The sequence below is a fragment of the Eupeodes corollae genome, chromosome 3 (assembly GCF_945859685.1).
Source record: "Eupeodes corollae chromosome 3, idEupCoro1.1, whole genome shotgun sequence".
Taxonomy (NCBI): Eukaryota; Metazoa; Arthropoda; class Insecta; order Diptera; family Syrphidae; genus Eupeodes; species Eupeodes corollae.
Window position 1 is genome coordinate 16,286,931 of NC_079149.1, and position 15,211 is coordinate 16,302,141.

General features: G+C 34.6%; 1 protein-coding gene across 1 annotated transcript; it reads right to left on the reverse strand.

Annotated features, from left to right (window-relative positions):
• Positions 1-3,459: 3,459 nt before the first annotated feature.
• Positions 3,460-14,275, reverse strand: LOC129952944 (glutathione S-transferase 1). Its single transcript, XM_056065926.1, has 6 exons — positions 14,049-14,275; positions 13,908-13,956; positions 8,565-8,623; positions 8,363-8,504; positions 3,744-3,937; positions 3,460-3,686 (listed from the first exon to the last, which is right to left on the reverse strand). Exons 1-6 carry the CDS (start codon positions 14,141-14,143, stop codon positions 3,554-3,556), a joined length of 672 nt encoding a protein of 223 aa, XP_055921901.1. The 5' UTR covers positions 14,144-14,275; the 3' UTR covers positions 3,460-3,553.
• Positions 14,276-15,211: the final 936 nt, after the last annotated feature.

Below are 15,211 nucleotides of genomic sequence, written 5' to 3' on the forward strand. Positions count from 1 at the left end.
AAACCGCAATCAAACGTTGATGAGGTTCCGCTGGAGAGGAGGTCCTACATGGAGGACCTCATTTAGACTGACACCCTTTGCTTCTCAATGAGACCCATCAAAGACAACGCGTAGCTTGTTTGTAACCAATGCATGATGCGGCAAATAATAAATCTTCCCCGAAGATGGTTCAATTTCAGCTTCCGGAATTTTCTCCATATGACCTAATTGCAAATATGCCCTCATTAAACAACAATATTCAAATTGTAGATTTGGCTGACGAGCAAAACGGCGTTCCATTGAGAACAATCTGGATAAAGCTCCGGAGAGGGTGTTACTAAAAACGATGTCCTTTTGGCGAAAAGGAAGTTCGACAATGTATTTGTTTCGTGTAGACTCTTATATTTTTGATATTAGATCTTGTATCTTACTCCTTGAGGGCATCTCGTTATTGTATTCCAAAATGTCGCTGTGGACGCTGCTTAGCCTAGCACTTTCATTAAAAAATTGCAGATTTCCCCTTTGGAGATACTTCAGTACTTTGTGAGGGAGAGGGTTGCTCGGACAGTTGTGGTGTCATAAGTACACCTCTTCATTGTTCCAAGTCCATTTTTCGTTTCCAGCAAATCGTCCTCGTCCGTTGCGAAAAATCATGATTTTCGATTTGTTCGTATTGAGTTGAAGATTCCATAAGTAGCAATAGGTATTGCTGTAGTTTGTTGATCATCAACTGCATCATGTTGGGGCTCCCTGCTATCATGACAATGTCATCAGCATATAGTAGTAGCTTTATTGCAAGACCATCAAACATTATACCACCAAGTAGGGAATCTTTGAGATCATTAAGAAAAATTGATAAGAGTATTGGGCTCAGAAGGTATCTCTGCTTGACTTCTGTTTTTGTAATTGCTTGGATCTTTTCGGTCACTCTTCTTTAGTAAAGGAAATATTATACTTTTCTTGAAGCTTTCCGGTGCCTTTCCAAAATTAAAAATAGATCTGTTAGCCTTTGTAAGCTCTTCTAGAAAAGTTTCGGTTGAATTTATGAAGAATTCATATGGAATACGATCTTCACCAGGAGCTTTGTTAGTGTTGCAGCGGGAAATGACTCTGCTTACATCTTGTGCAATTATTGAGCGATCTAGCTCTTCTACTTTCAAAAATGGCAGCGCAAAGTGAAATTCGTTCATATTGATATTGTTTTTCAGGAGTTTTTCGAAATGGGTTGCTAACATAGAAGCAAAAATACTCCATTAGTAAATGGAGTATTTTTGCATAGAAGCATCAACTTTTATATTCTGCCCAAGAGTTGTGCCGTTTATTGTCTTCACAATCTTCCAGAAGGATCTGCTATCGTTAACATCCTTTAGTTTCAATGCTAGTGTGAGAATGTATGCTTTTTGTTTTTGTTCACACAGCGTTTTGTACTTTTTGTTTGCTTCTTGGTATAGGTATTTCGTGTTTGTGGTTCCAGTTTTTTTTTCAGTATCCTTAAAATTTGACGCAAAAATTGTTCTTGTTTGTTGTCCATTTTAATACTTTTTTTTCCAAAAGTAACAAAGAATTATCAATAAAAAAAAATAAAAATTCACATCAAAAACTACAATTGACAACATATGTTTTTGACAGCTTATGTTTCTACGGAGATTCTTGTCCCACAAAACGATTCTTACTGTGGTATGTGCAGGATTTTTAATTTTAAAAATGTCGTATCTGCCAAAATTAAACAAATACGACAAAAGAAATACCCAAACGCATTCGACCTTGCACATACGACAAAATTAATATAAATTATCTCTGTAATTAAAATACATATTAAAACATGCAAAACAGCACTTGAAAGATTATTTTTTGTTTGTCAAAACCGCATCAAAACTTGAAAATCGCACATATAGCAATAATTTTCTCAATCGATGGGATCGTAGCAAAAACGCAAAAATCTTTTCTGAATGGCTTCGAATCTTGTGACGTGTGAGGTGTAGTAAGATGACCATACTGACTGTACGTGTACAGGCATATCCAACGACTGGTCTCACAAATGAAACGAAAAGTAGTTTTAAAACATATGGGTCACGGAAATCACGTCTAAATCTCTTTATGAAACCCAGAACTCTATTTGCTTTTTTAACTATGAAGTTAATACGAGTATGTTCATTAAATGTTAGTTTAGGATCTAAGAGAACACTCAAGTCAGAAAGTCATGTAACTAAAAACGATTGGAACTTTTTTGTGTGTATAACTCATGGTTTTACATTTTAAACAAGACGATTATTATTTCACCATTCCCTGAAAAATATTCAGTCTTTTTGCAAGAGACGATAGTCAAATGTAGAGTTAAATTTGTTTTTAATTTTAATTTCATCAGCATATATGTATATTAGGACAGACGAATTTTGTATAATCGAAACCAAGTCATTTATAAATCAAACAAATAGAATAGGACCAAGGTGACTACCCTGGGGGACACCAGAATTCACAACAAATCAACTTAAACACTCATTACTAAATTTAACACTATAACGTCAAATACGAGAAGATCCAGTTTATGAAACAGTCGTTAAAACCTCGCTGTGATAGTTTTAAAAGTAATGATACATGACACAATTTGTCAAAGGACTTGCTGAACTCAGTAAAGATACAATCTACTTGTTTACGTTTTTCAAATACATCTAAACAAAAGGACATAAAGTAAAATAGATTAGTAACAGTTGAATTTTTAACAAAACCATGCTGGTTATCACAGGTCGGTAGTTCATTATTTCGTTTTTAGGACCTTTTTTTGTACTGGTATTATGAAGGAGCTCTTTCAGATAAAAGGAAACAGCGAGCTACTTAGAGACGTGTTGAAAAGAAAACATAACGGGTGTGCTAAATACGCAGCCCATTTCTTTTTAATGAATGATGGTACATCGTCGGGACAAGGACTAAAACATTCGTCAAGTTGTAGGATACTATTAAGGACAGTATTTTCTATTTGCTACTGGAAAGGAATGGAACATAAAGGACTTCATTTGCAGTCAACTTTATTCTTAGAACGTAAATTTTCACCAAGGAAACTAGTTATACATTTCAAATCCAGAACTTCACTTCGCAAACCTCTACTTTAAGTTTATAGTACAAAAAGTACCAACAAAATAAATTAAGTCTACAAAACACTCCTCAGGCAAGCTACGACTCCATCACGATTTGAATTTTGTATTGTAAAGAAAAATTAGTTATTTCTTTTCCAAATTGACAAGGAACCCTTTTACAGAAAGCAATAAATGATGTTTTGCAGAAAATAAATGAATCCTAGAGTAATAAAGTTCAGCTTTCAGTTGAGTGAAAAAACATAATCAACTGTCATTCTGAAAGAAGTTGGAAGGTAAGTTTTGGCAGCTGGCCAATCAAATATTAGAAACCTTATTTTCAAGTCCATTATGTCACCTGAACCTGTCCATTTTTTAAATGGTCAAGTCCTAAAAAAATTACCTCTCAATCTTTAATTCTTTAAAACCAAATACATATATATTTTTGTATCCCTTAAAAATTATTTCAACAAGCCTCAAATTAAAATTATAAAACCATGATTACACTAAGCTTTGGCCTGATTATCAGCGAGGCAAGTTTTTATACGAATAGCCAATTGTTCAGCACCTTTTTCGTTGACTTCATCATAATCTGGAAGTGATTTTAAACGTTCCATCCATGCAGTTATTTTGGGATATCTGAAAGTAAAATAACATATTTTTAATTGTGAACGAAAAACAAACTAAAATACTAACTTTTCCTTCTCAACCGGAATCAAACGATGAAGGGTGATAAGAGTTGTATTGATTGATACATCGGCTATTGTCAATTCAGATCCAACAACATAGTTTTGATTTTCGAGGAATTTTTCTAAAAAGTCATAAGCCGTGTGACAATTTTGAATTGTCTTCTCATTGTATTCAGTTTCGCCACCATAAATAATACGAGCCTGTGGAAGATGTAAAACTTAGGATTAAGGCAATTGATTCGATTTACAGTCACATAAAATTTTTATTGTAACAATATATTAAAAACAGGTTTTTAAAAACTAAAATCACATTTTTTTAAAACTTTGTTTAAAATGTGAAGGTGGAAACTAACTTTTTTGAATGTTACCACTTTGGTTCTTACATTTACTACAAAAGAGTATTGAAGTACCCGTAGCATGATGGTAAGTGCGTTGGACTATGGGACCATTAAGTTAGTTGTAAGTTATGAATAATTAGGCTAGTTTTATGAATTTTTGTCTAGCTTTAAGACAGGTTTAAGAATAAACTAATAAAAATGAATTTAAAAAAAGAAAAAAAGTGCGTTGGACTATCATGCAAGGGGTCTTGGGTTCAATCCCTGCCTGTGCCACCTTAATTTAAAAAAAATTAATTTTCGCGGGTACTGCCTCTAGCGAGGAATTGACAAATCCTTCAAAAGTAATTCTTGTCATGAAAAAGTGCTTTCTAAAATTAGCCGTTCGGATTCGGCCTAAAAAATTGTAGGTCCCTTCCATTCCTCACAACAGTACTCGCACACAGGAATGGTTGAGAGTTGTAAGTCACTACGCCCTGGTTCACAACGGACTGTTGCGGCCCTCAATTTATTTAATTTTAACAAAAGAGTATTGACTTAAAATTCGGGACAAGGTATACTAATTTTAACGATCTAAAAATTTTATAAAATTTTCTTTGGCAAATGATTTTTTCGTGACCGTAAGGGTGTCAAATTTTCATTGGAATAAAAACACTGCTTCCATGTGTATTGGAAGGATACATACTTACAAAAATTAAGACCTTCAAAATCTGGTTTTGAATCAAAAATATGTTAATCAACTTATTTTTTTTCCAATGAAAAGAGAAAAAAAGAAAATGGAGGGTAATTTTTTAGCTGTTATTTTTTTTTGTAATACTGGATTAAACAGCTGATTCACGTTTCGTGTTTTTATGCAATGTCAAACATCAAAGTTTATCGCGTTCTTCTTCCATTTTATGGCCTGTTTAATCGACCCACTGAAGCGGCTATTTGGGCTATTGTGACTAAATTTCGCACCAAATTTACATTGTTGGACATTAAACCTGAAGAAAATATCCAGCTGTATCGGCCAGTGTTAATGACGACCATCAATTATCGATAAGTCGCCTATCGCAGCAATTGGGCCTCCATTACTCAACAACGTAGACAATTTTGCGGAAGGATTTAGGTGTGATGCCTTGGAAAGTTGGCCGAAGATCCACTTTTTTACCGAAAAATTGTATTCAGCGACGGAGCTCTTTTTTGTCTCAAATATGCAAAATTGTCGATTTTGGAGTGAATATCAGCCAGAAGCATTGCAAAAGCTACCAATGCATCCACAAAAAAGTCACAGTTTGGTGCGGTTTATGGGCTGGTGGCATCATTGGACCGTACTTCTTCCTAGATGATGCAAAATTCAAGAGTTTGACTTGCATGACATGTGGTTTCAGCAAGACCGTGCCACATGCCAAACAGCACGCGCAACAATGGACTTATTGAGAGGCGAGTTCGGTGAACATTTAATTTCACGTTCGGGACCGTTCAATTTTCCGGCTAGATCGTGCGATTTAACGCCTTAAGACTATTTTTTGTGAGGCTATGTTAAAGCCCATGCCTATACAGATTAGAGATGCCAGATTTGAAAAATGTCTGCGCGGGACAAACAAATATTTCAGTGAATGAAAAACAAAATTGTTTTTTAGTTTAAAAATATGTGTTGATTTACTTCCTTATTGTAATTAAATAAATAAATAAAGATTAGCATTCTTCAGAAAAAAAAACAGTTAGTTGAAACTGTAAAATATAACAATTTTTTTAATTATTTCGTTTAAAAGCCGTATTTCCTTAAACTGAATTCTTTAAATTCTTAAAAAGACATATCGAAATTTTGCTATCATAAGCTTTACTTCTAACACAGACATTAATATTTTATTTATTTCTTCCCGCAAAGAACAAACAAAATCACAATTTTTTTTTAAATTTGAGGCCTTGTTTTTCTTAAAAAAGTTTACCCAAGTATGAACGGATTTTTCAATACTATAAACATCAAGAGTATCTTTCAGAGCTTAGGAGATTGACAAAGAAAAAACAAAATCACAAATTTTAATATCATTATCATATCCTTTTTCATAAACATTTTCGAGGCTTACGAATTCATGAAAAAGCAAATCAACGTCTTTATTTTTCAGTTTAAAGCAGTCAACAATTTTTAAGTAATTATCAAAATCGGGTTTGTTTTTAAAACTTAACCCTGACAAACATTTTATCTTATAACAAAAATCTAATTTATTCTCTAAATATTCGAAAGCGTTCCCATAAAATGCATCAATTTCTTTGACAAATTGTTTTACAATTCGATCATTGTTGCATTTCAGTAACACAGAGCGATCTAAGGCTTCAAAAAACGTATGTTCTCTTTCTGTTTTAGTAAATTTCTTAGATCATTCATTATCTCATATAAAAACAAAAGATGTGTCTTCGCTCTCAAGAACTATTATTGCATTATTAAAAATTCCACCGACATTGGATATAAATGCCAAAAAGCTTCGTCTGTTTCGAATTCAAAAAACTTCTTTAAGTATGGTCGAACTTTTTTGTGTGAAGGAAAATAACATTTAACTGAACTGTAATGTTTAAGAAGCCTGTCGACGGCAGGAACTAATGACAACCAACGAGAAGGATGTGTCTCAAAAGCTCGGACCATTCCTCATTGCACCATTCCATAAACTCTTTAAGTTCGGAAACGTTTTTAGTGCCTGCGCTTAATTCATTATAAAAAATTATAAAGGGTGATTTTTTTGAGGTTAGAATTTTCATGCATTAGTATTTGACAGATCACGCGGGATTTCAGACATGGTGTCAAAGAGAAAGATGCTCAATATGCTTTGACATTTCATCATGAATAGACTTACTAACGAGCAACGCTTGCAAATCATTGAATTTTATTACCAAAATCAGTGTTCGGTTCGAAATGTGTTCCGCGCTTTACGTCCGATTTATGGTCTACATAATCGACCAAGTGAGCAAACAATTAATGCGATTGTTACCAAGTTTCGCACTCAGTTTACTTTATTGGACATTAAACCAACCACACGAATGCGTAAAGTGCGTACAGAAGAGAATATTGCGTCTGTTTCTGAGAGTGTTGCTGAAGACCGTGAAATGTCGATTCGTCGCCGTTCGCAGCAATTGGGTTTGTGTTATTCGACCACATGGAAGATTTTACGCAAAGATCTTGGTGTAAAACCGTATAAAATACAGCTCGTGCAAGAACTGAAGCCGAACGATCTGCCACAACGTCGAATTTTCAGTGAATGTGCCCTAGAAAAGTTGGCAGAAAATCCGCTTTTTTATCGACAAATTTTGTTCAGCGATGAGGCTCATTTCTGGTTGAATGGCTACGTAAATAAGCAAAATTGCCGCATTTGGAGTCAAGAGCAACCAGAAGCCGTTCAAGAACTGCCCATGCATCCCGAAAAATGCACTGTTTGGTGTGGTTTGTACGCTGGTGGAATCATTGGACCGTATTTTTTCAAAGATGCTGTTGGACGCAACGTTACGGTGAATGGCGATCGCTATCGTTCAATGCTAACAAACTTTTTGTTGCCAAAAATGGAAGAACTGAACTTGGTTGACATGTGGTTTCAACAAGATGGCGCTACATGCCACACAGCTCCCGATTCTATGGCCATTTTGAGGGAAAACTTCGGAGAACAATTCATCTCAAGGAATGGACCGGTAAGTTGGCCACCAAGATCATGCGATTTGACGCCTTTAGACTATTTTTTGTGGGGCTACGTCAAGTCTAAAGTCTACACAAATAAGCCAGCAACTATTCCAGCTTTGGAAGACAACATTTCCGAAGAAATTCGGGCTATTCCGGCCGAAATGCTCGAAAAAGTTACCCAAAATTGGACTTTCCGAATGGACCACCTAAGACGCAGCCGCGGTCAACATTTAAATGAAATTATCTTCAAAAAGTAAATGTCAATGAATCCAACGTTTCAAATAAAGAATCGATGAGATTTTGCAAATTTTATGCGTTTTTTTTTTAAAGTTCTCAAGCTCTTAAAAAATCGCCGTTTATTTAAAAAACGTTTTTTTATAGGACAAAGCGAACGGTAAAAAATCGATAGTACTTATGTTCTGTTATTATGAATAAAATATTTTAGTTTGTTGTTAGAAGTTTAATGAAATATATTAAAACGTTGAAATTGAAGGCCTTTTGGTTTAATTTGGAGAGCACTGCTATTTTTATGAACACAACTGTATGTATGAACACGCCCTTTAAATTTATTTTAAGTCGTTCGTTTTCTTCGGGCACCTTTGCTACTAACTAATAGTAATAACATTTTTAAACATAGGAACTTACCACCAAATCTTTTATCACTTGAAAGAGAACACCGTTCTCATAATGCATCCTTTGATCAACTCGAGCCCGTTTCGATAAGTCCTTAGGATAAAGACTATCAGTTTTGGCATATTTCGAAACGATGTATGCCATTATTGCATGACTTTGAATAAAAAGTTAAATTTATTAATAAACAAAAAAAATAATATAAACTATTTGTTACCTATCCCAATATGGTTCATTTTCATCGACCAAAACTGGTATCTGATGTTGTGGGTTTAACTGTAAAAAATATTTAAAAAAGATGTTACAGAGGTTGACAAACTTCACTTAAAAGGATATTTTGTGCAGGAATCGTTCAAAAAGATCAACTTTTTAAAAGAAAATAATGGTTATTTTTCCCGTTTGAGAAATTGAAATTTAAATTTTAAAAACCCTGTGAAAATCTTGTTTACATCGACGAAGGTTGGTAACCCTAATACTGTTTTACTTTTTCTTATAACGGTAGATTTGGAGTATTTAAAGAAAAATCAAATCTCTCAGAAACTTAAAGTCCTTGAAAAATAATTTCCAAGAAGTACTCTCGGAATATTTGCCCCAAAAACTGTCATCGCGCTAGACGTCTTTTATTTTAGATGTTGTATGTAGATGTCGTGGCGTTTGTTGTGAGGCACGTAGCGCCGCCGCCGTCCTGCTGAACCCACATGTCGTCTAGGTCCATATAGAAATTAGTTAACATCGTCATGTAGCGCTCGCTGTTGACGATGCCTCACCGCCTCACTAACGTTGTTTTCAAAAAAGTACGGACCAATTACGCTGCCCGGCCCAAAATCCACACCAAACGGTAACCTTTTGAGGGTGCATTATCACCTGGCGAACCTCTTTTGGGTTGGTGTCGTCCCATATACAACCTTTTGAGGGTGCATTATCACCTGGCGATCCTCTTTTGGGTTGGTTTCGTCCCATATACAACAATTTTGCTTCTTAACACAACTATTCGTCTAAGAATGCACCTCGTCACTAAAGATGATTTTTCGGCCAAAATTTTGATCCTCTTTTAAACGATTCGAAGCCAAGTCAGCGAACAAACGACGTTGTTTATGGTCATGAACTTTGACGTTCTAGGAAAGTTGGATTTTGTACGGGTGTAGGCCCAAGTCCCGACGAACCTTCGCTAAGCTGAAGTCTGCGAAAGGCCCAGTTCTTGAGCATGGTGAGGAGTAGACTGCCTCGGGTTCTGCTGTACACTTTAACGGACCGCTGCGATGTTTTCGGCCAATCTTGAGTTCCTTGAACGTATTGCTGTTAACTGATTGTTTACTGGACCAGTCGTCGTCTCACATTTGGCCACCAAACGTTGAAGAGTCGACTGTAAAGGGCCACCACGTCTATTGTAAAATGGGCGCAATGCGCGCAACGTTTGCGTTAAGGAACACTCATTTTAATAATATTTTTGACTTGCTACTCAAAGTCTTTACACATGCCTTGAGTCGCTTCGGCCAATCGTCTATGGCAGCACTCACCTTTTCCTCAGGAAAATTCCCCACTGCTCGGACAAGACTTGATTTCAGACTTTTCAAATCCGGATGTCCTCTGTGGCAAGTCATTAGCTCTAGCTCTGTTCAAAAAGAATAATCTAGAGGATTGAGATCGGGACTGCCTGAGGGCCAACCTGATGCCTTGATGAACTCTTTTCAAGCCACAACTGGGTCGATTTGGCTTGGTCGCTGTTTTTTATTGAATAGAGTATTGTTGAGTGGTTTCACCACTTTCTCTAAAACGTCTTCTTGGTAGTTTTTTGCTTTTGTTTTTACACCTTGTTCACAAAAATGCAACTTTGTGGTGACTTCGTAACTCACTCCCCATCAAACCATGACCGAACTTGGATGATGGCTCCTTTCGACTCTACCAATTTTATCTTTTGCCTCCAGTGAACTCCGAGCAAAGACTTTGTCATTTTGGCGATTATATTTTTCTTCAATAGTGAACATTTTCTCATCGGAAAAATGATTTTGCGATACCTTCCATCACCGTAACGTCTGAGCAATGCTTTTGCTCTTTCCAGCCTAATTTTTTTCAAGGCATTGTTCAATCTCTACCCAGTCACTCGGCGGTAGGCACCCATCCCAAGGTCATTTTTAATTAGCCGCGACATAGTTCTTCTTGAAATATCCATCTCTCGTGACATGATTTTCTGCTTACGAAGGGGATTTCGGCGTATTCGAGCTGCCACTGCCCGAACGGCATATTTTGACCTCACACTTAGTGGACCACCGGGTCGAGGCTTATCTTTTAAGCTTAAAGTATCCATATAACGTTTAATTGTACGCCACACAAACATTCGATCAATACCGAGGTTTTTTAACAACTTGCAAATAAAAGAATTGGATTTTTCAGCTTTATGCAGCGCAACAACTGCAATTCTCTTTTCATCTGTTGAGGACTCCATCTTTGCACTTGTAAAGTAGAACTAAGACTATACTTTATTTTAAACCTACATACAAAACAATTAATGTGACTTGTTGTATGCAGCTGAATGTCAAATTATACTGGTTTAAATAGTTGCAACAGTATTTATGGCACGACTATATATGCGTTTCGTACCGATGTAATGGTTGGGCTCATCAGAAGATGACCATTACACCTTGTCTTAACGCAAATTTTCTCGAATAAATCGAGATTCATATAATCCAAGCTACAGCTAGCAACTATCTACTATATAATTCGCAGTTGCTCTATGTAGTTCGGATTATATGGAATCTCGATTTATTTGAGAGAATATGTGTCAAGACAAGGTGTAATGGTTATCTTCTGATGAGCCCAACCATTTTTGCGTGTTTTACATGTGAAAAAATGAACTTTGAGAATTAATTTAAAATAGAAAAAAAGAGGCTGGGATGCGACCCACACTGATAACTTTCCATCCCGTCTGTCGATTTGTCTTGCTTAAAAGTTTGTCTATATGTACTCGTATCAATTTTTTTTAACGGACTGTTGGATTTTTTTTATAAAAATTACTGAATATCAAAAACAATATTTTCTTTGAAATAAAATAAGTTTAAAGCCAATATTTTTAAGTTTTGAAAAGCTATTTGAGCCAAAAGTAAATTTTTACCAAGTTTTAGTATTTTTTTAGAGTTTTATTTTTTGTAAAAAAACTGTCAATTCGAATTTTTTTTAAATTTTACCAAATGTTGAAAACAATATTTCTTATAAGATAAAATTAGTTTGAAGCCAATATTTAAAATTTTTGAAGAGATATTTGAGTCGAAAATCAATTTTTACCAACTTTTATATATTTTTTTCAAACTTTAACTGAATGTTGACAACAAGATCTTTGAAAGATAAAAGTAATTTAAAGCCAATATCTCAAAGTTTTGAAAAGATATTTGAGTCGAAAATCAACTTTTAACAACTTTTATAAATTTTTTTAGGTTTTTATTTTTTGTAAAAAAAAACTGTCAATTCGATTTTTCTCAACATTTTTCAAAATGTTGAAAACAATATTTCTTATAAGATAAAATAAGCTTGAAGTCTAAATTTCAAGTTTTTGAAAAGATATTTGAATCGATATTCAATTTTTACCAACTTTGAGTAAAGTTTTTTTTTAGATTTTTATTTTTTATAAAAAAACTGTCAATTAGATTTTTCTCAAAATTTTATCAGATGTCAAAAACATTATTCTTCGTTGCACAAAAAATTTTCGTAAAATTTTGGAGGCGACACATTTTTTTTTCAGTTTTATTGATTTATAAAAAAACCGTTATATTGATTTTTTTTCAAAAAATATACCTGTTTGGTATCACGTTACAATAAATTATATAAAATTTAATTCAAGTCTCTAGTGTCTTTGGTTCGTAAGATATTTAAGGTTAACCAAAATTTTCACCTTTTTTTCAAACTGCTATGGTAAAAAACCACCCACTCAATTTTCTTGAGAGCCCTTTCTGCATCTTTCTGCCTTATTATCTGTATAACAAAATTTATTTGAAGTCGATATCTCTTCTGTTTCTTGAGCTATGGACGACGAAAAAAACGTCGCGAACGTACGGACGTACGGACGTACAAACGTACGTACACACGCACGCACAGACATGTCAAAGAGAAATGTCAAAATTTTCAATTTGACAAATCGGACCCATTACAGTAACTTCCTATGGGAAGTTAAAAATTTTACCTAAGCCTGAGAAATGACGAACAGAAATTTTATAATTATTTTCGTATGTCTATGGCTAGTTTTGACAATCTATTATTAAGACTAGAAAAGGATTCTACTCCTCCACGTAATGAACGAATTCGATGAAATTTTGTTCATGTGAACGACATAATATAAAGATAAGCGCTATTAATAAAAATACATTCGAGATTTATCGAAAAGTAGTGACAAAAATATTTCACTAATACGGGATTTTCCCGCTTGGGTTTCTTGTGAACGAACAAATATAACACTTGCTGCCACTACTCTATTCGATAAAATCCCGTATACGGTGTACGAGAAAAATATGGTCGTCTGAACGTAGCCTTAGGATTTGAGGTGGGTGCGAGTTTGGGTATATGCAAAGTACTTTTTGCATTTGAGCTCTAAAATCAAAGAAATCCTTAAAATAAAAATCAAGTATGTTAATACTGAACAAAAAACAGGGGAGAAATTCCAAAATCAACAATTTTTGCGTGTTTTGTATGTGAAAAAGTGAACTTTGAAAATTAATTTAAAATAGAAATAAATGGTTGCATTCACAAAACTAGTGGCTACGTAGACAAAATTCAACTACTTAGCTTTGTAAATGCGAAACTACACTACAAAGCTAGTCAATCTGGAACTATCATAATTTTGACAAATGCAGATTTATAAAATAAGAAACATTTTTGATTTGATAACTTTACTTATCTTTTGTGTTTTTAAATTCAATAAAGTAAAATTTAAGACACAATTTGAATGATTTGGATTTATATTTGTATTTAATTACTGAACGATTTATTTCATTTTGAATTCGTGTTACTTTACCGAGCAGCTGATTCTGAAACGTCAAAATCATTCCCCACTAACTTTGTAGCCGAATTTGTTACACTACGTGCGTCGAAGGGGAAATTTCAACTATTTTTATAGTTAGATTTAGCCAATCAGAATCCCTTGACTATGAAGTCACTAGCTTTGTGAATGCGACCAATGTTTCCTCCTATAAAATTGCTATAATTATTATTTATTTGCACATATCTATCAAATAAATAAAACCACACGTCGAAATTCGTGCTAGGGTAGTGGAAAGTTGAGCCAATTTTTCTTTTTAAATCTATAATTTTCGAGTAATTTTCAAGATTTTACCACCTTAAAATTTGCTTCTCGAGTCCAACAATGTAATTAAAAAATTGCAAACAAATATTAATTATAAAAAATTGACATACAGCAGGTGCGTGTTTAAACAGAGGTTTTTCTCGTTGATGGAGTTCTAGAATCTAGACCACAACAAATCAGGGTCGTTCGATTGTTGATTAATATTTTTGAACTGATTACAAAATGATACTTTCATTTTTATAGGAAAATGCATGCGAAATTATGGCTACTAACCTTGATGAATTCTTCACTCAGGTGTTCTTTCTTAGCAAAATCAACAAATCTATATTAAAAGTGAAACAAAAACAGAAAATGCATTTGCATAAGATAAGTCACAAGATGTATATTTTTAATTTATGCACATAAATACCGTACCTTAGGTCTATGTCTAGACCAATTAATTTAGCAGTTATCATACAAGCTCTTGCTGGAGGGCTAAACAATGCATAATAAAGTGTAGGTTTCGTCATTCCGTTAAAAGTTGAATACAATTCTAGAATTATCAAATTATAGGAAATAAAAATTGATATTTTTTAATAACAAAAACAACTGATAAAGTTGATGACGGTTTAAGCACCAAGAATCACAAATCGTTACTACAGCTGTTTTATTTTATGTCATATTGCCATGTGCTGAACTTTACAATTAAGCTGTGGACATTAAAAGCTTTGCATATTTTGTATAATAATAAACTTGAATAGGGTACTTGTGCATATTGCTTTCAAAGCTGTACAAGAATATTTTTTTAAATATAAGTTGTTGCGGTTTCTATCAAAATCTTAGCGATTAATTATTATTAAAAATCTAAGTGGTTGAATTCTATAAATACTCAAATTCATAGACTTTCAATATTTATTTTTATGAATACTAATCTAAGCTGTAAAAGTATGACTCTTGTCTAGTTTTAAGGTTATCACTTTGAATCAAAAGCGATTTTAATCAGTCTGTATATAATCCATATTAATTGAAAAAATCGATGTTCAAATGGTAGACATGTGCATTCAAGAGGACACAAGCGTCCACAGGTTTTTCTCAAAACCCACCTCTGTTTATCAACTCCTACTCTCACCTCCCTGCTCCCTGCGGTGAACATCTGGTGCCTAGTACCTCAACTGGAGATTGGGTTCCAACCCCAGTGGAAAGTTGTTGGGGGCAGCAAACGAGAGAGGGGGGAGAGGTGTTTCCACTAAGGCACCTCTCCTTATCCAGGCGGCAGCGGACGAATTCTCGAGATAGAATCAACGGTGGCGTCTACAGTTCCAGTAAGGTCGAACTATTTAGTGAACACCTTATAGGGCTTCTTCGACATATTCGGAGCCTAGGCCTATAAGGAGCGGTTCATCCGGCTCCCCTTCCTTGGAGTTATACTAAGGATCTGGCCCTCCAGGTTAGGGGTTGTGCCGTCGGGGTGACTTCCTGGCCACGAAGCTTTCGACAAGCCTCGGATACTGTCGGATTCACTGTTGACAACCCACGCAAACGAAATAAGGACAACGAACTTCGGATATGTACGTGGAATGTTAGGTCCCTTAACAGAC